We start from the raw sequence: 27586 nt of genomic DNA, 5'->3' as shown, positions 1-27586 counted from the left end.
TTGTGAACTTAAGTCCTGGGACTTAAGTTCAGGGTATAGGTGCTGTCCTTGAACTTTTGTACTGTACTACTTGGAGTACTACTACTTTGTACTCTACTACAGAAGTAGAGCTCTTCTGGCTTTTTGGTGGTTTATTTCTAATAAGAATCAAGCTTTCCCTGCTCGGGCTAGCTTCAAATTGCAATCCTTAGATCTCAACCTCTTGAGTAGGTAGGATTACGGCATGAGCCACTGGTGCTGGCTTGATTAGTCATCTTTTTTTTTTTTTTTGGTGGTTTATTGGAGATAGGAGTCTCACAGTCTCTCCTGCCCGGGCTGGCTTTGAACCGCGATCCTCAGATCTCAGCCTTCTGAGTAGCTAGGATTACAGGCGTGAGCCACCAGCGCCCGGCTAGTCATCTTTAAAAGAGTGACTTCCCTTAACTATAAAGAAAATGTTAAGAGTCTTGTGATTGTTTAATTCAACTTGGAATTTAGACAATAACTTTTTATTCAACCCAGACTAAAGTTATTGGATTGGATTAAAAAATAGCTATTTTATGAGCTAAAACAAAGGGCATTGTATTCTCAACTTACCAATTTCTATTGCCACCGTTAGAAAGGGCAGAAGAAAAAAAAACCAACAGGGCTGTGTGGTTTGTTAATTTTTTTTGTGTGCCAGTCTTGGGGCTTGAACTCAGAGCCTGGATGCTGTGTGCATGAGCTTTTTTGCTCAAGGGTAGCACTCTACCATTTGAAACAGCTCCATTTCTGGAGCTGTTTGGTGGGTTAATAGATAAGAATCACAGGCTTTCCTCCAGGCTTGGCTTCAAACTGTGATTCTCAGATCTCAGCCTCTTCAGTAGCTAGGATTCTAGGTATGAGTCATCAATGCCTGGCTTGTTAGTTCTTTTAATTACTGAAGGTCTGACATTCTAGCCAGTACATAGTAATAATAAGCCTTAAGTACAGTCCATTGAGTATACATATATTTTTTAAACAATCTTTACTTAACTCATTGAATTAACCACGTAGAATAGGGTCCAAATAATTAATGAGGAAGCAGAAAAGTAATTAACCAGTGCCATCTGGCAGAGCAGCAGAGTTCCCTCCATCAGAGCTAACAGGCTTCTTCTAGTTCACAAAGTTAGGATTCATATGGGATGGTGGAGCAAAAAGAATCCCTGCTGTTTAGAACATCAGTTTCTATTCTGAGTTAAAATTTAGATAGAGCAAAGAAACAAAACATTCCAAGGTAGTTGAATTTGTGGTAGCAAAGACTATCAAAAGCTTGTCACTACTTATGTAATGGAAAGCTTTGAAATTTCTTAAGTCCTGAAGAGTTATTCTACATAAATTGTTCTTTCATTAAAATATTACTAGTGAGAAATTCAGGCAGGAGGAAATAATAATATATAAATTTGGCAAATAATAGCAGGTTAGACTTGGTTAAGGCAAGAATCTTACCCATTTCACATAGTTAAAACACTCTTAATTTCTGGATACAAAATAATTTTTGAAACAATTATCCAAGAAGACAATTTGTATGTAAATTAATAGCTGAAGCATTGATTAGTGATTGCTGAAGCAAACTCTGAAAGTTAACATTTGGCACAGCTGATAAAAGGTTGATTTATCCATTGTATACTGAGGTATTCTTGTGAAGTATTTTAAGAAGCAGGAACAAGGACAATGAATGAACTTGTGCTCATAAATCACAAGGACAATGAAGTGACACTGAGCAAAAGAGAAATAGCCATCATATTGGATAAGTAGAAATGGTGTACATCTGTGTGGTACATGATGAGTGAAAAGCAGAGGAGGGGTAGTGCCCACTGCTGTTGATGAAGGGCTGTATTTGAGGCACAATTAGAGAGTGAACTGTTTATGTCTTATTTCCCCACAAGGGTTCTTTTTCCACTTGTTGAAATATTTTCTGTATATAGAGTGACCTCTCCCTCCTTCAAAAAGGAGAAATTTTAGAAAACAGGATTAAGTTGTCCTTCCAGATAAGCATTTCACAGTTACGATACCCCCGAAAAAAGTATGAAGAACAAGTGAAAACTTGGGTGTCATCATTACACCAACATTCTCCCTATAGCAACTTTGAATGGATGGAGCATCTTGAGAGAATTTAGTTGTATCCAATTCTAGGAAATTTTTTTTTTTAGCAAAGATGGCAAATAAAGTTGGTCAAGAATGAAGATTACTCAGGATCAAGTCTTGAAGAAACTTGTTTCTAATGACCCATGGTAGGCATGACTACAGCAGGTGAGGAAAGAGTAGCATCCTCTTCTTTCCACTGAGAAGTGATGGTCTTTAGCTGAGTATAGAACTGGATGCCCTAAGAAAGCAAAGAGTTAGCATATACTTTAGGATATTTCGTGACTCAATTTTTTTTTTCCTTGTCGGTCGTGGGACTTGAATCCGGGCCTAGGTGCTGTCCCTCAGCTCTTCAGCTTAAGGCGAGCGCTCTACCACTTAAGCCACAGTGCCATTTCCAGTTTTCTAGTGGTTTTTATTGGAGATAAGAGCCTCACTGAGGGCTGGGAAAGTGGCTCAGTGGTAGAGTGCTTGCCTTGCATGCATGAGGCCCTGGGTTCAATCCCTCAGCAGCACATAAGCAGGAAAAACCAGAAGTGGTGCTGTGGCTCACGTGGTAGAGCACTAACCTTGAGTTGAAAAGCTGAGGGACAGTGCCCAGGCCCAGAGTTCAGGCCCCATGACTGACCAAAAAAAAAAAAAAATAGTACATTTCTTTGGGGCTGGGAAGGTGGCTCAGTGGTAGAGCGCTTGCCTTGCATGCCTGAGGCCCTGGGTTCCATTCCTCAGCACCACATAAGCAAAAAAGAAAAAAAGCCAGAAGTGGCACTGTGGCTCAAGTGGTAGAGCGCTAGCCTTGAGCTGAAGAGCTGAGGGATAGCGCCCACGACAGGACCCCCCCAAAAAAAGTCTTACTGACTTCCTGCCCAGGCTGGCTTTGAACTGTGATCCTGAGATCCCAGTCTCCTGAAGAGCTAAGATACAGTCTAATTGGGGATTGTAGTCTTTCCTGCCTGTTGTTGGCTTCAAACTTCAATCCTCAGATCTCAGCCTCCTGGTAGCTAGAATTATAAAGGTGTTAGGCTACTGGTGCTAGGAAGACTTTATATATAAACACATGTATGAGGTCCTGGATTCAATCCTGTAACACTGTAAAAGAGATAAATATGTACATTTATACATACAAGTATGATATATGTATACACCACATATATGTATAATTTATGAGAATAAGCTTGATATTAAGTGTGGTTGTTCATGCCTATAATCTTAGCATTGGGAGATGGAAGCCGGAAGATCACATGTTCTAGGCCAGCTTGGGCTATAGCAAGATCTTGTCTCAGAAAAAATACCATTAACAACAACAAAAATCTTTTATTAATGTTTTACTTCTCTTTTTTTTTTTTTCTGGTGAGGGGGGTGCTTACAGCATTTCTCTGCCTCATATATCCAAATAATTGATTCTGCAAGTAAAGCCCATCACATTGGACTGCTTAGGAAAAAACTTTTTTTTTTTTTTTTTTGTTAGTCAAGGGGTTTGAACTCTCGGTCTGGACACTGTCCCTCAGCTCTTCAGTTCAAGGCAAGCACTCTATCACTTGAGTCATAGCATCACTTCCAGTTTTCTGGAATTGGCAATAAGAGAGATTGGAGATAAGAGCCTCATAGACTTTCCTGCCCAGGCTAGCTTTGAACTGTGACCTTCAGATCTCAGCCTTCTGAGTAGCTAAGATTACAAGTGTGAGCCACCAGCACCAAGCTAGGAAAGATTTTTGTTCTGTTTTTTTTTTTTTGTTTTGTTTGTTTTTGTTTTTTGTCTGTCATGGGCTTGAACTCTGGCCCTGGGCACTGCCCCTCCAGCTCTTCAGCTCAAGGTGAGTACTCTACCACTTGAGCTATAGAGTCCTTCTGGTTTTCTGGTAGTTTATTTGAGATAGGAGTCTCACAGTCTTTCCTGCCCGGGCTGGCTTTGAACCACGATCCTCAGATCTCAGCCTCCTGAGTAGCTAGGATTACAGGCATGAGCCGCCAGTGCCCGGCTGTTTTTGTGTTTGCTTTTTTTTGTTTTTGCCAGTCCCAGGCTTGAATTCATGGCCTCGGCACTGTCCCTGAGTTTCTTTTGCTCAAGGGCCACAGGGCCACCTCTGGCTTTTTCTGTTTATGTAATACTGAGAAATCAAACTTAGTGCTTCATGAATGCTAAGCAAGCACTCTACCACTAAGCCACATTCTCAGCCCTAGGAAAAACTTTTTTTTTTTGGTCGGCCGTGGGGCTCGAACTCTGGGCCTGGGCACTGTCCCTCAGCTCTTCAGCTCAAGGCGAGCGCTCTACTACTTGAGCTACAGCACCACTTCCGGTTTTCTGGTGGTTTATTGGAGATAGGAGTCTCACGGTCTCTCCTGTCCGGATTGGCTTTGAACCGCGATCCTCAGATCTCAGCCTCCTGAGTAGCTAGGATTACAGGCGTGAGCCACCAGCGCCTGGCTCCTAGGAAAAACTTTTAAGTAATAGTTTTACTGTTTTTTTTTTTTTTTTTTTTTTTAAGAAATGCTTGTTACCAGTATCAAATTACAGGTCATCTGTGATTTACTAATTTTCCTTTTTTATGAGGTAATGTCTCACTATGTAGTCTCATCTGTCCTCATTTCCTTTTCAGTTAGGACTGTGATGTAGGCCATTATTGCTACTTAATATGCCATGCTGTTCCTGCTTTATTATATGTGTACCTGCTGAGGGATATGATAACAGTGATAATTCAGTCTTTATAACCTTATGAAATATATTCAAATTTTATAGCTGAAGAAACTTGAGGCATAAAGGAGGGTTTTCTTACCAGCTAATAACTGGTAGGGCTAGGATTTGAACCTAGAGACACTGATTCCAGTTTGCTTTATTTTCTTATTCAGTGTTTGGTAACAGAGATACTCAATTAAAAAAAATATATATATATATATATTTGGTATTAGGTATTGAACCAGGGCCTTGAGCATTCTAGACAGGCATTCTTCCTTATTAAGCTACAACCTTGGCACTCAAACTGTCACAGGAGAAACAGGTGCCATGAAGAGTACATGGGCCATATCACCCAGCACTGAGGAAGGGTGGTAGTGGTCAGAGGTTAATTTTCTGAAGGGAAGAGGGTCATAAGCAGAGGGAATACAGACTTGGGGTTTTTCATGCTTTTTACCTAAACTTTGTTGCCTTATTCAGGAAAATATAACTTAGTGAAATTTTGTTATCTTTTAAATCTTTTCTAGGGGACTTTTTGAAAACACTACAGAACAACATATGACCCCAGATAGGCTGCTTGCAGATCCTTCTTTGCAGAATTCTAGCTTCTGAATAAGTTCAAGAAGAAAGTTTCTTAAAGAAAAAAAAAAATTACCTGTTTGCCATAGAAATTGGTGTCTCCCCTGAAGGAAGATCGAGAGCCCGTGAATGAGAACATTGGCAAAGGCACTGGAATGGGAACATTCACTCCCACCTAAGAAGAACAAATCCATGCACTACTCAGCAAAGGACTCAGACTCCATTTAGAAGCTCAAAGACAATACAGAGACCAGTTTTATTTTTTCTTCAGTTTTAAAGTTCATTCTGTTTGAAAAAGACTTGTTTTAAATAGCCATCTTGCACCCTGTCCTCCACCCCGTGGGCTTTATTCCTGAGGAAGAAATACAGCATTGTGGGAGATTAAAGAGGCAGTTTTTAAGCAAACTGCAGTGGCCACTGATTGCTGTTTACTATCTTAGGAAAGCGCTACAAGAAACTCCAAAAATTATATTCACAAACCTGTCCAACATCTACCAGGTGGGAATATTTCCGAGCAGTGGCTCCATTGGTGGTGAAGATGGCAGTTCCATTTCCATATGGGTTATCATTTACGATCTTGATGGCTTCATCTAGTGTTTCTGTCTCTAGTACCACAAGAACTGGACCAAAAATCTCTTCTTTATAACATGTCATATTTGGCTGTCAGGAGTGGTGTATCGAGGAAAGAAGTCAGCTTTTTGAGTTGAGTATTTTATGGTTATATTTAGCATTTTTATTGCCCACTATTTACATGGGCAGTTTTCGTGTTAGCCCTCTCTTCATCTTAAGCATTTTATGGGAAAATAAAGTCGTTCTCTATCCTCTGGGCTAAAAACATATAAACAACTTGAAATTCCTATTAACTGTAACTACACTTTTTTTTGAGCACTATGTTTTTAAGTTCCCATGATCATCTACTAGCTTCTTTCTTACATCTACACGCTTCTTTCTTAATAGTTATACAACTGGTTTCACATAGTTACCAAAAAAAATCACAGAAAATTTATTTTTCATAAATCAAATATGAAGTACATTTGAAGAATTTTTCCAGTTTTAGAAACTACACTCAGTTCTCTGTACCATAAGCCAATCAACTTTCATTCAGTTCTTTGCCTCCCAAATAAGTCTATTAAGTTTCTGTTTTGATACAGATTCATAAACATTCCAAAAATCCTTTAGCATTGTACCTAGTCACTTTTGTTTGTTGCTGATAAGTAGATTTTTCTTTTATGGTTCTGTGGCAAGAGATTTCCTAACTTCTGTACTTGTATTCAATCCTTGATTATTCAGTATTATAGTGAAGATATATATCATTTAGCATGATAATTGGAAGACTCTATAATAAATAAACACTGACAAATCACCTCTTTTTTTGGTTCCTTTCTGGTGAGAGGCAACTAAACTTTAGGTAGATATTCAGTAAATCTTGTGATATACTGAGCCACTGCAAGGCTCAATTTATGAGTTCAATTATATGACCAAGGCAGGAGGGTGATAAACAGTAATTATAGAGGAAACGAGGTGACAAACTGCAATGGACTACTGTGGCTGTTACCTGTTTTTGCCACAAATTCAGAACAGTTTATACTTTTTTAAGGTGTTGGGAAAAAGATCATTTCGTGACATGTAAAACTTACATGGAAAATTCTTGTAAATTCATAAAGTTACTGAAACACACGTAGTGTTTATGGCTGATTCTATACTGTATACCATAGTTGTGGACTTGTGATAGATATTATAGAAAACTGTAAGTCAGGAGGGGAGGCTTTGATTCTAGGTAGAACAACTCAGCAACCTTGGCAAGAGTTGAGGTCTTTTCATTAAAAGTCTTCATGTAGGGGCTGGGAAGATGGCTCAGTGGTAGAGTGCTTGCCTTGCATGCATGAGGCCCTGGGTTCGATTCCTCAGCACCACATAAGCAAAAAGAAAAAAGCTGGAAGTGGTGCTGTGGCTCAAGTGGTAGAGCGCTAGCCTTGAGCTGAAGAGCTGAGGGACAGTGCCCAGGCCCAGAGTTCAGGCTCCACGACCGGACCCAAAAAAAAAAAAAAGTCTTCATGTATGATTTAAAGAGATGAGATTCCATAACACCTAAGGTGACTTAAGTTCTCCTGGTTATGAAATTATTTACCTTGACATTTGAGATGATGGTTGGTCCAACAAAATTACCATTCTCATAGCCTTTGACTTTAATTTTTCGCCCATCTAAAAGGATAGAAGCTCCCTCCTTCGTTCCACTATCAATTAGATTGCAGACTCGTTCTTTGGCCTGTGGAGTGATCAGTGGGCCAAGATCAGCTCCAGGCTGGTCTCCTGTAAAACAACATACAAGTATGTAAGGTGTTTATTAACATAAATTATAGCTATTAAGCCATGGCTATGAATTGACACATACAGTTAGAGATGAAATTGGCAAACACCACTGCTAAAATCAAGGTTAGATGCAGAATCTCAAGTTGCTGAGCAGATGACTGATTTACCTGCATTGACTCTTAGTTTTTTGGCCCGTTCCACTAGCTCTGGCAGCCACTTCTTAGCTTCTCCCACAAGAATTGCTGTTGAAAGAGCCATGCAGCGCTGACCAGCAGCTCCAAATGCTGCCCCAACAAGCTGGTTTAGGGTATTTTCTTTATTGGCATCTGGCATAATTACCCCATGATTTTTGGCTCCCTAAAGAAATAGAGAAAGTGCATGGGTCTTCCTTAGCCAAATACTATTAAACTAAGAAATTAAAAGAATCTGAGATCTCAAATAAGAATTTAAAGAAAGGACTAAAGCATTCAACCTTTGAGGACGAAATTATTTTTACTGTTGCTGAAATCAGCAACATAGAACAGATCTCTATATTACTTTTTGCTTTCTACTTGATAAGCTGATAGATGTTACTTAGATCTAAAAAGGAAGACAATCACAACCCAACAGACAGGTTACAAGTACTGCATCCAAGAACCAGAAAAACTCCCCTCTTTTTTCTCAAGTTAGATATTTTCTGCTAGGGTTTCCTGTCAAATGAAGAACAATAAAAACAAAGAGCTGCCAGTAATAATGCCAGTAGCTGGCTGAGAGAAAATAAGAGACCTTTCTGATATGTAACATGGAGTCTGGGTGCAAAGCTGCATTTATATCTTTCCTGTGTAGGATGAGATGATCTCTTCCACAGATAAATTCCTACACATGACTATAAGTGACGGCATGAACAGATACCATGGCTGCTAGTTAAGTTTAATCTTGTTGGGAACATTTGGCTTTTTCTAGTGTCTTAAATAGACTGGTCTCTCAAAGGTATCTGTACCATTGACATTAATAATTAGGTTTCATATTAAAAGCAGGATTAACAACTAGAAAAACTGTATAAATGAAGAAAAGGCACAGTAACAGAATTTGGTTATTACTACTCAAGCTCAATGAATAAATAACTCCTGAGGAGGAATGTGCCCCCCCTTTTTTAAACCAAGATAAGTACTATATGCTAAAAGGTGATTAACATAACAGAATAAAACTCATTTTCAGGGCTAATGAGAAGGTATTTAGGATGAAGTGGTAATTAAGAAACACTGGCTTTAGTGAGATGCTGAAGGGCTGTTCCTTGATAATTTAAACACCTGTAACAAAGGAGGAAAAAGAAATTTAAAAATCACCATATTAGCTTGAACCCTCTTGCCGTGTCTTGACCCTCTTTCGAAAATGTACTCTCCTGCCTGGTTGGATCCCACAAAGCTGATTGCTTTGATATCCGGATGATCACAAATAAAATTGACAGCTTTAAGAAGAGAATAAATAATTACCAAAAAAACAGCTGGCAATAGTCTCCTCAACCTGGCAATGGTTTTTCCAGTGCTATGAATTAGAAATTTTCACATATCTCTGTCTACACTGAATTTCCATTGCAAAGGTCTCATTTATTTCTCTTAGCTTTTTTTTTTGTCGGCCGTGGGGCTTGAACTCTGGGCCTGGGCGCTGTCCCTCAGCTCTTCAGCTCAAGGCGAGCGCTCTACCACTTGAGCTACAGCGCCACTTCCGGTTTTCTGGTGGTTTATTGGAGATAGGAGTCTCACGGTCTCTCCTGCCCGGGCTGGCTTTGAACCGCGATCCTCAGATCTCAGCCTCCTGAGTAGCTAGGATTACAGGCGTGAGCCACCAGCGCCCGGCTTTCTCTTAGCTTTTTAAAATTACAAATCCTATTAAGCCTGTCACACTGTTTATTTTCTATTTCAGAATTTCCACTTACAGTCTAAATGCTATCATTCCTATTTCCCTGTAAGATAACAGCCTTTCAAAACTGGATCCATTTTGTCATTTAAGAAATGTATAAGGGCTGGGAAGGTGGCTCAGTGGTATGAGGCCCTGGGTTCAATTCCTCAGCACCACATAAGCAAAAAGAAAAAAGCCGTAAGTGGTGCTGTGGCTCAAGTGGTAGAGCGGTAGCCTTGAGGTGAAGAGTTGAAGGACAGCGCCCAGGCCCAGAGTTCAGGCCCACGACCGGACCGCCCCCCCCCAAAAAAAAAAAAAAAGAATGTATGAGCTGAGTGCTAGTAGCTCATGCCTGTGATCCTAGCTACTCAGGAGGCTGAGATAGGAGGATCAAGGTTCAAAGCCAGTGTGGGCAAGAAAGTCCGTGAGATTTTTATCTCCAATTAACCACCAGAAAACCGGAAGTGGTGCTGTGCCTCAAGTGGTAGAGCGCTTGCCTTGAGCTGAAGAGTTCAGGGACAGCACCCAGGCCCAGAGTTCAAGACCCATGACCAAAAAAAAAAAAACCTAATTGTCACACTAAGCCTCTCAGTGTATTATATGTGTGTAACTGAGTCTTTTAGTGTATTGATAGGTGATATAGCATACTATTTAAAAGCAAGAACCAGAGTCAGCTTTCCTGGTTATACATATCCTAACTGTGTGGTTTCTAGTAGTATGACTTAGGGCAAAATAGGATTTTGTTCTGACTTTCTGATCTGTAAGATGGAAAAACAGTACCAGCTTCAAAGGGTTCCTGTAAAGATGCAATGAGGTGACCAACTTTCTCTTTAATCTCCTCTCTGTACACAGATAGCAAACAATCATGACCTCCAAATACAGAGGTTCCTTCTTTTTCTCCTTTTTTGTCAGTCCTGGGGCTTGAGCTCCAGGCGTGGGCACTGTCCCTGAGCTTCTACTTGCTCAAGGCTAGCACTCTACCACTTGAACCATAGTGCCACTTCTGGCTTTTTCTGTTTATGAGGAATCAAACCCAGGGCTTCATGCATGCCAGACAAGCATTCTACCACTGAGCCACATTCCTAGCCCCATATATGTTCCAATGGGGAATTCCTTTCCTTCCAACTTCCTTATCTTAGAATACCCAATCACCATTTAATATGTTGACTTTTGTGGGGAGCCAGATTAAGTAGCCACATATAGAAGGGTAGTTACCTTCGTGCTGTCCATGGATGATATTCAGTGTTCCATCAGGGGCACCAGAGTCTTGAAGCAACTTAGCAAGAAGCATGGTTGCTCCAGGGACTCGCTCTGATGGTTTCATCAGGAAAGTATTACCACAAACCATGGCCATGGGAAACATCCACAAGGGGATCATGGCAGGAAAATTAAATGGAGCGATGCCTGCACACACCCCTAGAGGTAGGCGGTAGGAATAAAGGTCCATATCCTTGGTGATGGATGGCATAGTCTCTCCCAGCATGAGGGATGTCACACTACAGGCGTGTTCAACCACCTCTGGAACATAGAAGAAGTCAGGCACTGGATGTCCATACTGAGCACTCATTACTAATTCAGCTCTGAGAAAATGTTGCTCAGGCCAATGACAGGAGAGAAACACTAATTTAGCTTTCTATACAGAGATTATCCAAATTGAAATTCCCTGGGAAAAACATCACAGAATAGCAAAATCTATATAAGGAAATAAGCAATTTTCCCATTCTGGGACCTTTGCCTCCCATTTTCTTTTTTTTTATAGGGCCTGAACTCTGGGCCTGGGCGCTGTCCCTCAGCTCTTCAGCTCAAGGCTGGTGCTCTTACCACTTGAGCCACGGCGACACTTCCGGCTTTTTTTTCTTTTTGCTTATATGGTGCTGAGGAATTGAACCCAGGGCCTCATGCATGCAAGGCAAGCGCTCTACCACTGAGCCACCTTCCCAGCCCTGCCTCCCATTTTCTTTGCTTTTCCCCCGAAAGTCCCAAGAGTGACTCCCAGCTTACGAAGGCCTCGAAATACATCTCCTTCAGCATCAGCTAGGGTCTTTCCTTGTTCCAATGTGATTAATCTGGCAATTTCTTTCTACAGAGAAAATACACAAATGGAAATGAATGCAAGGATGATCTGTTTTGGGGTTGGGGGGTAGGGGAAGTGCTAGGGATTGAACCTAGGGGTCCTATGCATGCTAAGCATACACTATACCACTGAGCTGTATCCACCCATTAGGTTCCTTTTAATTCTCAAGTGGCCAAGGAAGAGCAAAACAGAACTAGAATAAAAGAGTTATGATTAATGTCTTTAAGGTAAAGAGTTGGGAAGGGTACTTGAAAAGCTTTCTGGAAAATAAACAAGCACTCTGTGGGCACTCTATAGGGTGAAATACACTCTTCAGATTTCTTACCAAGTTTTCTTTAATAAGTTGTTGATAGCGGAGAAAGATCTGCTGACGGCTTAATATTGATGTGTCTGCCCATGTGGGAAAAGAACGCTTGCAGGCAGCAACAGCTGCATCCATTTCAGCCTTGGTGGACTGAGGGACGCGACCAATGACCTCATTGGTGGCCTAATGGGGAAAAGAGGATGTCACACTTTGCCAGCGACTCACCTTCTCCACGTTTCATCTTTTCTCTGGCAACACTGTTTCATGACAACAAATACCTAGGTCCCCATCTTCCTACCATATTCCCAGAATTCTAGGCTAGTTGGTGTAAGTCCCAAAGCAACTTTGCTTACTGGGTTGTGAATGTCAATCCATTTGTCACTTCTGGATTCAACAAATTTCCCATCAATGAAGAGTTTTACAGTTGGCTGGAAAACAAAATAATAAAAACACAAGAACTTTGTATTTGTTTTGCTTCTCCCTTTCCCAGTCACAAAGAAATTTAGATGGATGACTAAATCTTCTGGTCTCTATCATTAGGAAGGAGATACATATACTAAGGCACTTTTTATTAGCTTACATTAGTTATACAGAGGAGGATTTAATTGTTACATTTCCACATATTTTACAATATAGTCTAATTAATCTCATTATTTGGGGGGGGTGCACTGGGGTTTGAACTGAGGGCTGTGTACTTGCTAGGTAGGCAGTCTACCACTGAGCCATATCTCCATCCAGAAACATTCAATATTCTTTTTTTTTGGCGGGGGGGGAGGGGGTCCGGTCGTGGGGCCTGAACTCTAGGCCTGGGCGCTGTCCCTCAGCTCTTCAGCTCAAGGCTAGTGCTCTACCACTTGAGCCACAGTGCCACTTCTGGCTTTTTTCTTTCTGCTTATGTGGTGCTGAGGAATCGAACTCAGGGCCTCATGCATGTAAGGCAAACGCTCTACCACTGAGCCACCTTCCCAGCCCCACATCACATTCAATATTCTTGTCTACAGTGAATATGATGATGGAGTACAACCTCCTAATACTATGGTCTCTCTGAGAATGGGAAATTTTCTGCTATTCCTCCAGTGAACTTTATGAGAGAACATATCATGAAGAAGCTTATACTAAGATTACAGCCATTCTGTTTTCAAAGACTAGCTATTGTGACTTATTGGTCTGCTGACTTCCTTACATGCTATACACAAATCTTTATGATCTAAAAGTTTAAAAAAAATTTTTTTTTTTTTTTTGTCGGTCATGGGGCTTGAACTCTGGGCCTGGGCGCTGTCCCTCAGCTCTTCAGCTCAAGGCGAGCGCTCTACCACTGAGCTACAGCGCCACTTCCGGTTTTCTGGTGGTTTATTGGAGATAGGAGTCTCACAGTCTTTCCTGCCCGGGCTGGCTTTGAACCATGATTCTCACAGATCTCAGCCTCCTGAGTAGCTAGGATTACAGGCGTGAGCCACCGGCGCCCAGCTTAAAAAAATTTTTTTTGTAACTATGCCTTTTTTTTGTCAGTTGTGGGGCCTGAACTCTGGACTGGGCACTGTCCCTCAGCTCTTCAGCTCAAGGCTAGCACTCTACCACTTGAATCACAGCACCACTTCCAGCTTTTTCTGTTTATGTGGTACAGAGGAACTGAACCTGGGCCTTATGTATGTGAGGCAAGCACTCTACCATTGAGCCATCTTCCTAGCCCCTAACTATGCCTTTTTTGAGAAGTAGCTTGTATTCACTACATTATCAATGAGGTGTGGTGCTTTCTTTTATTATAACAAGTACATGAGAGTAGAAAGGAAAGAAGCTTATCCTGGAGTTCTAGAAGCTAAAAGTCTAAGATCCAGCAACCATGTCTAGGACACCTTAGAAAGGCAGGGAAAATGGTTATAGGAGTCATTTTATCTCACCTTAAAGGTGCCACATTGTAATGCCACACAATGGTAATCACATTTCAATATTAATTTTGGCGCTGTGGCTCAAGTGGTAGAGCACTAGCCTTGAGCTGAAGAGCTGAGGGACAGCGCCCAGGCCCAGAGTTCAGGTCCCACGACCAGACCCCACCCCCCCCCCCAAAAAAAAGTATGAGACCTTGAGTACAAGTCCCAGTACTGGTAATAATTATTTAAATAAATGACTAGCAACCATGAGGTCCTGGATTCAAAATCACAATACTGTCATAAAAAATACCCAAATCTATACTAGATTCCTTCTTGAAAGTCAATCTTCAGTGCCCAATTCACTTACCACTGAAGATGAAGAGAAGGAAGATACTGGATACCAGGTGGGGTTTGCTTTGGAAGCAAGCTGTAAAATAAGAATTTCATAAATGAGAGCAGAAAATGATTTAGCTAATAGCTACTAAGATGCTCAACATTATATAACTACAGTACAAATATGAAAAAGGACTTGGTGCTTGCACTCAAAGGTAATTTAGTCTTTAAAAAAAACACATGAGGGCTGGGAAGGTGGCTCAGTGGTAGAACATTTGCCTTGCATGCCTGAGGCCCTGGGTTCGATTCCTCAGCACCACATAAGCAAAAAGAAAAAAAGCTGGAAGTGGCGCTGTGGCTCAAGTGCTAGAGTGCTAGCCTTGAGCTGAAGAGCTGAGGGACAGTGCCCAGGCCCAGAGTTCAGGCCCCATGACCGGACCCAAAAAAAAAACAAACACATGAGGACTGGGAAGGTGGCTCAGTGGTAGAGCGCTTGCCTTGCATGCATGAGGCCCTGGGTTCAATTCCTCAGTACCACATAAGCAGAAAAAGCCAGAAGTGGTGTTGTGGCTCAAGTGGTAGAGCGCTAGCCTTGAGCTGAAGAGCTCAGGGTCAGCACCCAGACCCAGAGTTCAGGCCCACGATCAGCAAAACAAAAACAAAAACAAAAAAAACACATGAGGGCTGGGAAGGTGGCTCAGTGGTTGAGTGCTTGCCTTTCATGCTTGGAGCCTGATTCCTCAGCACCACACAAGCAGGAAAAAAAAAAAGCCGGAAGTGGCTCAAGTGGTAGAGTGCTAGCTTTGAGCTGAAGAGCTGAGGGACAGCACCCAGGCCCAGAGTTCAGGCCCCACAACCAGACCAAAAAACAAACAAACAAACAAACAAAACACACATGAGGGGCTGGGAAGGTGGCTCAGTGGTAGAGTGCTTGCCTTGCATGCATGAGGGCCTGGGTTCGATTCCTCAGCACCACATAAGCAGAAAAAGCCAGAAGTGATGCTGTGGCTCAAGTGGTAGAGAGCTAGCCTTGATCTGAAGCGCTGAGGGACAGCGCCCAGGCCCAGAGTTCAGGCCCCATGACCACCACCACCAACAACAACAACAAAAACTCATAAAACTAGGACACAGGGGAAACTATAAAAAAGAACAATAAATAATGTGATCATGCTCTGAATTTCCACAACAGCGTGGTGTCAAATATTTTGGGGGATCATTATATTTTCCTCATTTTGGCCTGGAAAATGCAGTCACCAAGAATCTAACAATATGAAAATATTGTTGAAGTATGAAGGTGTTGAAGATAATACACAATAAACACAAATATAATAAACTATAAATAATAGTCAATGTAAGCATAAACTAGTACATATAAAATATAAGAATTATATATATATGTCAATAAAATACTTAAAACAGCTGAATGTCAGTGGCTCACGCTTGTAATCCTAGCTTCTCAGGAGACTGGTATCTGAGGATTGTGGTTTAAAGCAAGCCCAGGGAGCAAAATGCATGAGACTAATATCTCTAATTAGCCACCCAAAAAAGCCAGCAGTGAAACTGTGGCTAGAGTGGTAGAGTGCTAGACTTGAAGGGGAAAAGAAAAAGTTCAGAGACAGCACCAGGTCCTGAGTTCAAGCTCCAGGATTCACACACATGAACAAAAATTACTTAATGTTATGGAAAGAGCAAGTGTATGAAAGGAGAGAAAGAAGAAAGATCAGAACAGGCTTAAACCATTGCTGCAGAGGGATTCCAACTCTAAGCAGGGTCGGAGAAACAAGGAGCAGGGAAGGAAAGATTGTTCAAGGAAACATGTTGAATTGAGTTAGTGTTGAATGGAGCAGATAGTCACATTATGAAGAATGCCTAGGTCAAAAGGCCATACTGTCAGCTATTGTGGCTGAAAAGAATGGTTTAAATTTACAGGAGTATGGATGAGGACTTTGCCAAGAACCCAGATCAGAGTTTTAGAGGATAAGTCCTGGGGAGTTGGAGGGAACTCAGTGGACCTTGAAAGCAACATTGGGTTATAAAAACAAGGCAGAGTCCTATCACAATACAAATCTTCATAGCAGTTTTAGTTACAATAATCCCAAATTTGGAAATGATCCAAATGTCAGCCACTCTATAAATATGTTATTTTTGTTATTGTTGGTGGTGGTCTTGGGACTTGAATTCAGGGCCTGAGAGCTGTCCCTGAACTCTTGCTCAAGGCTAGCGCTTTGAGCCATAGTTCCACTCCTGGTTTTCTGGTGGTTAATTGGTGATAAAAGTCTCATAACTGGGCTAGGAAGGTGGCTCAATGGTAGAGTGCTTGCCTTGCATGCATGAGGCTCTGCGTTTGATTCCTCAGCACCGGAAGTGATGCTGGGGCTCAAGTGGTAGAGTGCTAGCCTTAAGCTGAAGAGCTGAGGGACAGCGTCCAGGCCCAGAGTTCAGACCCCACGACTGACAAAACAAAACAAAACAATCTCTTAACTTTCTGCCCAGGTTGACTTGGAACCATGATCCTCAGATTTCAGTCTCCAGAGCACCTGGGTCTTTTAAAAAAATAATACTAGCTGGACACTGGTGGCTCAGGCCTGTAATTCTAGCTACTCAGGAGGCTGAGATCTGAGGATCCCGTTTCAAAGCCAGGCAAGGCAGGAAAGTCAGTGAGACTCTTATCTCCAATAAACCACTAGAAAACCAGAAGTGTCGGTAGAGCGCTAGTTTTGAGCTGAAGAGCGCAGGGACAGCACCCAAGCCCAGAGTTCAAACCCCACGACTGACCAAAAAAAAAAAAAAAAAAGATAGCACTAGTCAGATCACTCCCTTGTTCAAAAGCTTTCTGTGAACCTGTGGATGTATGTAGCTCAGTGGCAGAGTATTTTTCTAGTAAATGCAAGGCCTTAGGTTTCATTCCTGACAATGGAAAATACAACACAGCAAAATAAAAGTACACACATTTACACAAAACAATCCAATGGCTTTCTACTACCTTGAGATAAAGATTAATCAACTTGATGTTACTACATGGTAGCCTTGCTTTTCTAGATTCGTAGTTTGCTACTTTTTTCCCTGCTCTCTACTTCAACCATTCTGAACATGTTTTGTGCTCTTGCCTTTGCCCCTGTTAATCCCTCTTGCCTGGCACTGATCACATTTGCTCAGCTACTCCTACTCCTTTGCATTGCCAATCTTAAACTCAAGACTTACTCTAGAAGTCTCAACATCAGGACCAAGTATTTGCCTGGAGAGTCCATAAAGCGGCAGAATTCCTGTTTCTCATTTTACATTATATAATGATAGTTTAATGATTAAGTTTCTCTCCCCTTAAATCACTAGACCATGTGTCCTCCACCCCATCATGGTTCCTGGCATAAAGTAAGCCCTCATTAATATTTTGCAGAGTAACAGAATGAATACTCACCAAGCAATAATTTGTTACTAACATTGTGTTCTCTCTCTCTCTCACTTGCTCGCTCTCTTGTCATTTACAGGCTTGAATTCATGGCCTGGGTGCTGTTCCTGAGCTCTTCTGTTTAAGGCCAGTGCTCTACCATCTGAGCCACAGCTCCACTTCCGGAGTTAAATGGAGATGAGTCTCATGGACTTTCCTTCCCAGGCTGGTTTTGAACTATGATCCTCAGATCTCAACCTTCTAGGATTACAAGCATGAGCCAGTGCACAACTCTGTGTTCTCTCATCTGGGATAGAAAATGTGGGCTGGGAAGGTGGCTCAGTGGTAGAGTGCTTGCCTTGCATGCATGAGGACCTGGGTTCGATTCCTCAGTACCACATAAGCAGAAAAAGCCGGAAGTGGTGCTATGGCTCAAGTGGTAGAGAGCTAGCCTTGAGCTGAAGAGCTGAGGGACAGCACCCAGGCCCAGAGTTCAGACCCCATGACCAACACAAAAAGAAAAGAAAAAGGATAGAAAATGTACTCATCAACCAACATGAGCATTATAGGCCTCTTAAGCTTTTTGTTGGTGGTTATAGAGCTTGAACTCAGGGCTTGAGTGCTGTCCCTAGACCTGTTTTACAGAAAGCTAGTACTCTACCACTTTGAGCCACAGCTCTACTTCTGGTTTTGTTGTTTTTTTGTTTTTTGGTTAATTGGAGATAAAGTCTCACAGACTTTCTTGTCAGGGCTGGCTTCAAACCATGATCTTCACTCTCAGCCTCCTGACTAGCTAGGATTACAGGTATGAGCCACTGGCACCTAGCTTCCACTTACACCTTATATATTCACAAACACGAATACCCACTGCTGTCAAGAGGGTAAAATAGGCAGTGTATCAGGTGTAACAGAGTAGTATCATAAATTTTTGCTGGGTTACAACTCAAAATTTCACTTCCTGCAAAATACTCCTTAGCATTGTTGCTGAAGAAACTTTCCTGATTTCTATTCTCATATTTATTTCCTACCTGCTATTTCCTTTAGTAGGAATGCCTTTCTCCTCTTAGCTAATGACCTGCTAGTCTTGCAACACTTCCAGAGTCAACCCTTTATAGAAGCTTTTCTTAAATTGTATAGGTTGAGTTTGGGGCGCTTTCTCTATGTCACAGAGTCTTCTATCTTTTTTTTTTTTTTTTGGGGGTCCGGTCGTGGAGCCTTGAACTATGGGCCTGGGTGCTGTCCCTCAGCTCTTCAGCTCAAGGCTAGCACTCTACCACTTGAGCTACAGCGCCACTTCCGGCTTTTTTCTTTTTGCTTATGTGGTGCTGAGGAATCGAACCCAGGGCCTCAGGCATGCAAGGCAAGCGCTCTACCACTGAGCCACCTTCCCAGCCCGAGTCTTCTATCATTATATGACAACACAGGAGCTTTCACTACAAGCCTAGGATGGGATCTGTACATGAAGAGATGCCAAAATGTTAAGTCCTGAATTCTAGGCCGAGTTTCTACTTGGGTGATTACAGGTAACTTAAGTATCAAGTCATTTACTTTATTACAATTTTAAAATTCTAATCTTCATGAACATTTGTAAGGCTAGGAAGTGTAAGAGTTGGATTAGAATTCAGGTATAACTATGCTACCTGCTCTTTGTACCACATCAATGAGTAAAGTTTTGGGGTTTTTTTTTGTTTTTTTGTTTTTTTTTTTGCAGTATTTTGGATTGAACTAAGGGGTTCTACCACTTGAGTAGCTTTCCCACCTCCTTTCTGCATTGGTTGGTTTTGAGGTAGTGTCTTGACTTACTCCTGAGCCAGACTGTGCTTCAATCCTACTTGTGCTTCTCCCTCTTGTAATGAATGACAGGTACACATCACAACACCGAAACACTGTGCGTCCACCAGAGCTACAGTAATAGGCTTGTGCCACTGTACCCAGCCACTGGTTGAGATGGAGTCTTAGAAACGTTTATGCCAAAACTGGCTTCAATCTTTTTTCTTTTCTTGCTAGTCCTAGGGCTTGAGCTCAGGGCCTAGGTGGCACTGTCCCTAAGATACTTTTTGCTCAAGGTTAGCACTCTACCATTTAAGCTATAGCACCATTTCTGTTTAATCTAGTACTGAGGAATGGACCCCAAGGCTTCATGCATGCTAGGCAAGCACTTCCACTTCATGCATGCTAGGCAAGCGCTCCACCACTAAGCCATATTCCCAACCCCTGGCTTCAATCTGAAATCCCTGATCTCTGCTTCCCAAGTAGCTAAGATTATATGCTTGAGCCAGTGCTACAAGGCTATTGACTTTTTTTTTGGCCAGTACCAGGCCTTGTTCATGCATGAGGCCCTGTACCTCAGTACCACATAAACAAAGAATTAATTAAAAAATAAACTAATACTGGGTTATAGTTACAAAAAAGATGGAATATGAAGGATTGAGTCTTTCCTTATTCCCCAGGGCCAAGCAAACACCAGGTGGGTGCTCATGTGCTGGTCCATAGGCAGGTCATTCTGACCTTGGCCCTCAGGAGACAACAGCCTCCACACCCAGTATTCCACTGTGGGCCTGGCCAAGGTCATTGCCCTTGGTTCCCAGGAGACCATAGCCCATTTTTTTATTTTCTGCTTCCTTGTTAAGCCCTATATGAGCCCACCCCAAAGTCCAGCTGCTTGCACAACCTCCAAACCCACAGGAAGGACTGTGCCCCTTGTTGTTCCTCAATAAATAGTCCTAGCCTGTTGACAATCGAAGTCTGGTCTACTGCTTTTCCCTTCTCCTCCATTTCTTCAACAACCACAAGGAGCAAAAAGAGACTGTAGGTTAAGTTCTACCAGCCTCCATAACAGAGAAGCTAAGCTGAATATCTAAAAGAAATATAAACAGGAACTGCAACCTATTTAAATCTTTTAGACCTCTAATATTCATGGTTGCCAGTTTAGACTCTGTGTGTGTGTGTGTGTGTGTGTGTGTGTGTGTGTGTGTGTGTGTGTGTGTGTGTGTGTGTGTGTGTGTGTGTGTGTGTGTGTGTGTGTGTGTGTGTGTGTGTGTGTGTGTGTGTGTGTGTTGTATTTCTGCTACCCAGGTTGGTCTTGAATTCCTGGCCTCAAGTGATTTTTCTGGCTTCAGCTTTCCCAGGAGCAGGGATACAAGCAAGTGTCAATAAGCCTGTTTACTACGCAATTGTTATCAGTTTCACAATACACTAACGTAAGTAGAAGAGATTCTCCACCTTGATTCAGAAGATAAAATACCTGTTTAAAGATTCGCTATAATGGGGGTAGAGGTAAAGAAAAAAATAGTCAATTTCAGGCTTGACACTGGTGGCTCACGCCTGTAATTCTAGCTACTCATGAGGCTGAGATCTGAGAATTTTGGTTCAAAGCCAGCCCTGGCAGTTAAGTCCCTGAGACTCTTATCTCCAATTAACCACCAGAAACCAGAAATGGCTCTGTAGCTCAGGTGGTAGAGCCTTATCCTGAGCACAAAGAGACTGAGGGACAGTGCCCAGGCCCTGAGATCAGTCTTTAGGACTGGCCAGAAAAAAAGTCAATATCAGTAAGAGATCTCAAGAAATGGAAAATATATAGTGGAAACTTAGTTTTTCTATTATGGAAGGAAGGAAGGGAGAAAGAAAAAGAAAGAGAAGGAAGGAGGGAAGGTAGGAAGGAAGAAAAAAGAAGGAAGGAAGGAATAGAATGGAAGGAAGGAAGTGAAGGAGGGAGGAGGGAGGGGAGCACAGCAGAAAATATGACTGAAGTCAGTTCCTCTAATCCCTTCAAGCTCATTCTCTACTGTGCCATTAAAATCATCTTCAAATATGAACCTTTGCTTACTCTGCTGGGAATCTTAGGGATGAATGTTTCTACAGAGGAACACACTGAAACCTGATACTCATATTACATAAAAATGCAACAATATAAAGGAAATTCCCTGGCTCCATGAGAGGGCCGTGTTGTACCTTGCAGGTTGTTACTTTCTTAAGTAAATCTTGCTTCAGTTTCATTAAATCCTTGCTAAACTTGGGCCCAGGGGTAGACCTATGCACAGCGCTGGGAGCACAAGCCCCAGGCATGCATTGGCTCTATCACACAATTGATGGGTGTTAGTACTTGCTGAGCTGGTTTCTGGAAATTCTTATCTTTGTTGCTCTCATTTTCTGTCACCTCTTTGGGAGATGTTTAATTCTTTGGAGCATCGGGACTGGCTCAATAATGTTTCTTATTTACTTCCAACACGAACTGTTTATAACTTCACTGAAAGTTTAACTGGAAGTCTTAGCAAGAAAGCCCAGAGCTTTCTATATATATACACAGGGCTATCCTAGTTGGCAAAACAGCTTAGCAAATGGTTGCAGCCGTGTACACTTATAGGATATTCAAAGTCCATTCGCTGACTCTCGTTCCTCTCCTCTCTCGTCCCTTACCTCACATCGAGAACAGAGAAGCTGGGTGGGGGAAAGGAAGCAACTGGAGACCAGAAGGTCGACGCTCTTAAGAAAGGTGACCAGAAAGAGGAGTTTCAGGGAGAAAGAAAAGAAAGATGGTTGGTGCAGAGGTGAAAGACAGTGGGAGGGTCGAGAAAAGAGAGAGGAAGCAAGTCACAGCAGCGACGCAACAGGGCTGGAAAGTAGTAGGTCAAGGCCCCAAAAGAAGAGCTCAGAGGTAAAACGCGGGTGGGTGCAGAGGGGGTGGAACTGGGCCGCCCTTTCGGGTGGGAACGCGATGATCAGCCAGAGAAGGGGTTCCTTTCGTGCACGGTTCAGAGTGGGCGGAAAAGATCTACGCCTAACTTCGTGGTCCCTCGGCGCCAACCCTCACTCGCCTGCAGGATCCGGGCCCGTCCTGCCGCTGCCAACACCAACGCCGCCATGGCTCTCAGCTGTCTCTCCGCGGCTCCACGCGTCACCCGCGGAGCCAGGCCTCCTTAAGAACCCCGCTGCTACACCTCGCCCTCCATCAGAACGCATCCTCTAATTGGTGAAACGACTATTTTCTCTAGCCAATCATTAGCCAGAGCACCGACTCCCAACCCCTTCACTCTAGTCCGGGAACAGGTGATTGGTTAGGAGCAGAAACGTTCTAGCTCCCACCTACTTTAGCCAATTTTGTTGGCGGAGATAAGGAAACGCCCTGACTTGGATACCGAATAGTAAGCAGAAGAAGAAAGACGCCCCCTAATTGGGAATTCTGATTGGTCACATGAACGACCTAGGCCACACCCCCTCAGTGAAGAAGGTAAATAAGACTGCGCAACTGGCGTGGCTGCTGTTAGGGGCGGGGTTAGGCAAATATTCCTCTAAGGGGCGGGGAAACGGGCCCGGCCGCGCACTGGGGAGGGTCTAGGGGCGTGGTTTGCGTTTCTTCGCTTTCCCGCCGACGGTTGGCCACGTCACGTGACATGGGCAGGAAGATGGCGTCTCCCACCGATGGTAAGAGCCGGTTTTAGAGCTAATTGGCTTGCCATCTCCTTCTTGCTTCTACGGGCACCGCTCCTGCCCGTTTGCCTCTTGCACCTATCCGTCTTTCTTGGGCTCCTCTCCTTTCTCGTCCTGCTTTTTCTTGGGTTGTAGGTCCTCGGGGTCTGCTGTGCATCAGGCGAGTGAAGAAAGCACCAGCCAGACTTAATTCTGGTGAAGGAATGGGTGTCAGCCCGGCCGTGTGGAGGCCGAGGGCTGTGGAGGAGACAGTGAAGAGGTTCCTGACTGTAGCTTTGTCCATTCCGAGAGCAGGCTCTGTTCTCCTTGAGCAGCTCTAGCTGAAGTTGGTGATTGGCCTCACCTTCGGCCGGAATTGCCAAGTAAACCTCCTGCTGCTTTTTTCTCTCTTCTGTTTGGGACTGTTTCCCTAAGGAAACCAGCATCTGGGACTTTCTTCTCAGCTTGGCAATGAGTGCCTGAGGTAGATGAGAATTGAACTTTTTGTGTGTGTGTGTGTGTGTGCCCGATCCCAGGGCTTGAACTTCTGGGTTGGTCACAGCCCCTTAACTCGAGGCTGATGCTCTACCACTTGAGCCACAGCTTCACTTCCTGATTTTTTTTATTTTTATTTTTTATTTTTGGTGTTTAATTGGAGATGAGTCTCAAGGACATCCCTGCCCCGGCTGGCTTGAAACCTCAATCCTTAGATCTCAGCCTTCTGAGTAGCTAAGATTACATGCATGAGCCACCGTCTTTTTAATGTACACACTCAACCTATCTTGACGTCCACTTTAGTGTTGATTCCTTGGATTGAATGAATGAAAGATTACTTCTATGTTATGCACATACAGGCCATCTCAGGTATCAATTGTGTGGTTTGTGTCAGTGATGGAGTCATTTAATTTTTTTCCTTTTGCCACTTCCATCCCTATGCTTCTTTCATTCATTGGCAATTTTCCCCCCTTATACACATTTTTGGTGTATGGAAGGATCTTGGAAGTTCATTTTGGGAATTGAGTAAACTGAGGCCAAGGAGAGCTATTTTAGGTACTTCACTATATGAAAAGCAAATAGGTGTTTTGGGAGATGCCAAGATGAACCAAACATGTAAACTTTTTTTTTTTTTTTCAGTTTCAGGTATCATTTTTTAGATGTTGCCTCCCAAAGACACTTTCCAAGAACACAGTATTTGGAGTTACCCTTTCTACCATTTTATTATTCAGCATATTACCTGTTAACTTTACTCCAGTCATGTCCAATTGTAATTCAAAGTCTAACGTTCATAATTGGATCCCAGAATTTAGCACAGTGCCTGACAACTAGCCTTCAACTAAAAGAATTGTTAGATTATATGCAGAAATAATGTAACCCCAGGCTGACCCTATCCTCTACCTCCTGAGTGCTGGGATTACAGGTTTGCATTATCGTGCCTGTTCTATTACTAATAAGCTTTTATTTATTTATTTATTTATTTATTTATTTATTTATTTATTTATTTATTTATTTATTTATTGTCAGTCATGGGGCTTGAACTCTGGGCCTGAGTGCTGTCCCTCAACTCCAGCTCAAGGCGAGCACTCTACCACTTGAGCCACAGTGTCACTTCTGGTTTTCTAGTGGTTTATTGGAGATAAGAGTCTTGTGGACCTTCCTGCCCTGGATGGCTTTGAACCATAATCCTCAGATCTCAGCCTCCTAAGTAGCTAGGATTACAGGTGTGAGCAACCAAGCTCAGCTAAGCTTTTATCTTTTAATCTGAAAATATTTAGCACACTGAGCTTAAATACACTTTATTGAGTTTGTGTGTGTGTGTGTGTGTGTGTGTGTGTGTGTGTGTGTGTGATACTAAAGTTTGAACTTAGTGTCTGATGGTTACTTAGCTTGCTTGCGTATGTGACACTACCATTTGAACCATGCACCATCCTGGCATTTTGCTGGTTATTAGGAGATGAAGACTCACCAAATTGTTTGCCTGGGCTGTCTTTGAACTTCAATCCCCTCCATCTCAGCCTCTTAGGATCACTGGCATGAGCCAGTGGTGCTCTCTTCTCTTTGCTTTGTTTTCTGTTTAGTGTTTTTTTTTTTTTTTTTGTTAGTTGTGAGCCTGAAAGCTGGGCCTGGGTGCTGTCCTTCAGCTCTTAATCTTAGGCTAGTGCTCTATCCTTTGAGCCACAGCACCACTTCCAGCTTTTTTCTGCTTATGTGGTGCTGAGGAATTGAACCAAGTACTCATGCATGCAGGGGAAGCACTCTACCACTGAGCCACCTTCCCAGCTCCAGTTTAGTTCTTTATTGTCTCTCTTCTTCTCCTCTCCCCCTTCTCTCCTCTTTTTTTTTTTGCCAGTTCTGGTGCTTGAGCTCAGAGCCTAGTTGCTGTCCCTGAGCTTCTTTATGCTTAAGGCTAGGGCTCTACCACTTCCAGCTTTTTCTGAGTAGTTTATTGAAGCTAAGAGTCTCATGGACTTTCCTGCTAGGGCTGGCTTGGAATCTTGATCCAGAGATCTCAGCCTCCTGAGTAGCTAGGATTGCACGTGTGAGCCACTGTGCCTGGCCTCTTTTTTTTTTTTTTTTTTTTTGCCAGTCCTGTGTCTTAAACTCAGGGCCTGGGCATTGTCTCTGAGTCCTTTTGTGCTCAAGGTTAGTGTTCTATCAATTGAGCCACAGTGCCACTTCTGGCTTTTTTGGAGTGTCATGGACTTTCTTGCCAGAACTGGCTTCCAATGGAGATCCTCTTGTCTTAGCCTTCTGAGTAGCTAGGATTACAGATGTGAGCCACAAGCACCAGCTTTCTTGTTTACTAAGACTAACCCAGGATGGCTCTTCCCTCCATTTGCTGGAATTATAGACATGTACAGCCATATTGACCTGTCACTCGTTTTTCTTCATAGTGCTCTAAAATATTATTCCTGTTTTATAGATTATAAGAGTGAGGTTTGGTGATTAATTTGCATTATGTATGATCTAGTACATCAGCAGGTATAGAACTCAGGTCACTAGACTTCCAATTAAATGTTACAGTTTACATTCCCCTCCCTCCCTTCTTCCCTCTCTCCCCTCCCTCCCTCCCTTCCTCTCCCCTCTCTCTTTCTTTTCTTCTCTTTCCTTCTCTGTCTCTCTCTCTCTTTCTTTCTTCCTTTCTTTCCTTCCTTTCTTTTCTTTCTTTCTTTCTTCCTCAGTCCTGGGGCTTCAACTCAGGGCCTGGGCACTGTCCCTGAGCTTCTTTTGCTCAAGGCTAGCACTCTACCACTTGAGCCACAGTGCCACTTCAGGCTTTTTCTGTTTTTATGGTACTGAGGAATGGAACCCAGGGCTTCATGTATGCTAGGCAAGCACTCTACCACCAAGCCACATTCCCAGCCCATATAGTTTATGTTCTTTAAGATTAAAATGTAATAAAATATAAAGTGTTTCATTGTCTCATAAGAATATTTTGTTCTAGGAACAGATTTGGAAGCATCTTTGCTAAGTTTTGAAAAACTTGATCGTGCTTCACCAGATCTTTGGCCAGAACAATGTAAGTTTTTGCTTTTTTCATATTGCAGATGATGTAGGAGAAAACAGTGCTTCCTTTGGAGCTTTGGTGTGTGTGTGTGTGTGTGTGTGTGTGTGTGTGTGTGTGTGTGTGTGTGTGTGTGTGTGTGTGTGTGTGTGTGTGTGTGTGTGTGTGTGTGTGTGTGTGTGTGTGTGTGTGTGTGTGTGTGTGTGTGTGTTTAAAGTTGTCATGTAACTATGATGATTAAAGTTTTTATTTCAGTTAAATGGTAAGAGCTGATGTTCAATGTTAAGAGCTATTTGCTAATTTTAAATGTTTTAAATAGTTAAATTTTCCAGGAAATGATAAAGAGATTTTAAACATTAATCATTTTATTTTGTACTGGTCCTAAACCTTGAACTCAGGGCTTCATATACTGGAGAACATTTTGCTGGTTAATTAGAAATGGAGTATCACAGACTTTTTTGTCTGGGCTAGCTTCAAATCTTGATCCTCCAGGTCTTAGTTGTCTGTGTATCTAGGATTACAAGTGTGAGCTGGTGTCCAGCTTAAACTTTTTTTTTTTTTTTTTTGGTGGGGCCTGAACTCTGTGCTGGGCGCTGTCCCTCAGCTCTTCAGCTCAAGGCTAGCACTCTACCACTTGAGCCACAGCGCCACTTCCAGCTTTTTTCTTTGTGCTTCTGTGGTGCTGAGGAATTGAACCTAGGGCCTCAGGCATGCAAGGCAAGTGCTCTACTACTGAGCCACCTTTCCAGCCCTGAGCTTAAAACTATTTTTTAAAACTACATTGAGGAGGGAAGGGATTGTAGGAGAAAAACAAACGAGTGGATAACAATGTTCAACAAGAAATGTACTCATTACCTTACTCATGTAACTGTAACCCCTGGGTACAGCATCTTTACAATAAAAAAAAAATTCACATCAGATATTTCTCATATCCTTTAATCACTCTAGTTAACTATTGGAATTTTGTAAATTGGTTGAACATTTTATTGCTATTATAGATAAGTGAATATAGTTTTTAAATACATAAAAGGTTTTAAAAATATTTTATCATTATTGTGTTGAATAGAGGGGTTACCATCTCATAGGTCAAGTAATGAGTACAATTCTTTTTTTTTTTTTTTTTTGGTCCGGTCGTGGGGCCTGAACTTGGCCTGGGCGCTGTCCCTCAGCTCTTCAGCTCAAGGCTAGAGCTCT

General features: G+C 42.4%; 3 protein-coding genes across 7 annotated transcripts in view; 2 read left to right on the top strand and 1 right to left on the bottom strand.

The window, feature by feature from the left end:
* Positions 1-5414, top strand: part of Bbof1 (basal body orientation factor 1) — a 42456-nt gene extending 37042 nt beyond the window's left edge. For all 3 annotated transcript variants that reach the window (XM_070030214.1, XM_070030204.1, XM_070030195.1), the window contains one exon: positions 5281-5414. Coding sequence is in view for 1 of the 3 variants with exons in the window: in XM_070030204.1 (XP_069886305.1) it covers positions 5281-5292 (12 nt within the window). In the remaining 2 variants the exon portion in view is untranslated. The remainder of the gene's footprint in view (positions 1-5280) is intronic.
* Aldh6a1 (aldehyde dehydrogenase 6 family member A1) lies at positions 256-22411 on the bottom strand. The gene is made up of 12 exons (XM_070030181.1): positions 22299-22411; positions 14134-14193; positions 12252-12326; positions 11920-12081; positions 11522-11600; positions 10736-11038; positions 8968-9089; positions 7810-7999; positions 7461-7642; positions 5813-5992; positions 5409-5507; positions 256-2323 (listed from the first exon to the last, which is right to left on the bottom strand). The coding sequence occupies exons 1-12, from the start codon at positions 22344-22346 to the stop codon at positions 2219-2221; spliced, it is 1605 nt and encodes a 534-aa protein (XP_069886282.1). The 5' UTR covers positions 22347-22411; the 3' UTR covers positions 256-2218.
* Positions 22412-22823: 412 nt separating this feature from the next.
* Positions 22824-27586, top strand: part of Lin52 (lin-52 DREAM MuvB core complex component) — a 101024-nt gene continuing 96261 nt past the window's right edge. For all 3 annotated transcript variants that reach the window (XM_070030158.1, XM_070030167.1, XM_070030149.1), the window contains exons 1-2: positions 22824-22905; positions 26333-26407. In XM_070030158.1, the coding sequence (XP_069886259.1) occupies positions 22875-22905; positions 26333-26407 (106 nt within the window). In that variant the 5' untranslated portion in view covers positions 22824-22874. The remainder of the gene's footprint in view (positions 22906-26332; positions 26408-27586) is intronic.

This window comes from Dipodomys merriami, unplaced genomic scaffold (assembly GCF_024711535.1).
Source record: "Dipodomys merriami isolate MVZ:Mamm:240054 unplaced genomic scaffold, mDipMer1.0.p SCAF_1, whole genome shotgun sequence".
Classification (NCBI taxonomy): Eukaryota; Metazoa; Chordata; class Mammalia; order Rodentia; family Heteromyidae; genus Dipodomys; species Dipodomys merriami.
The sequence above is the reverse complement of the archived record's forward strand: the minus strand, read 5'-3'. Positions and strand labels throughout refer to the sequence as shown.

Bases quoted from the DNA above. Each gene is read 5' to 3' on its own strand.
- Aldh6a1 (XM_070030181.1), bottom strand. From the start codon at position 22,346: ATGGCGGCGTTGGTGTTGGCAGCGGCAGGACGGGCCCGGATCCTGCAG. The intron at 12,082-12,251 runs GTAAGCAAAGTT...TTTCCCCATTAG, and splicing joins GGATTGACATTCACAACCCA to GCCACCAATGAGGTCATTGG. The intron at 9,090-10,735 runs GTAACTACCCTT...CTCTTCTTAAAG, and splicing joins CATCCATGGACAGCACGAAG to CTGTCAATTTTATTTGTGAT.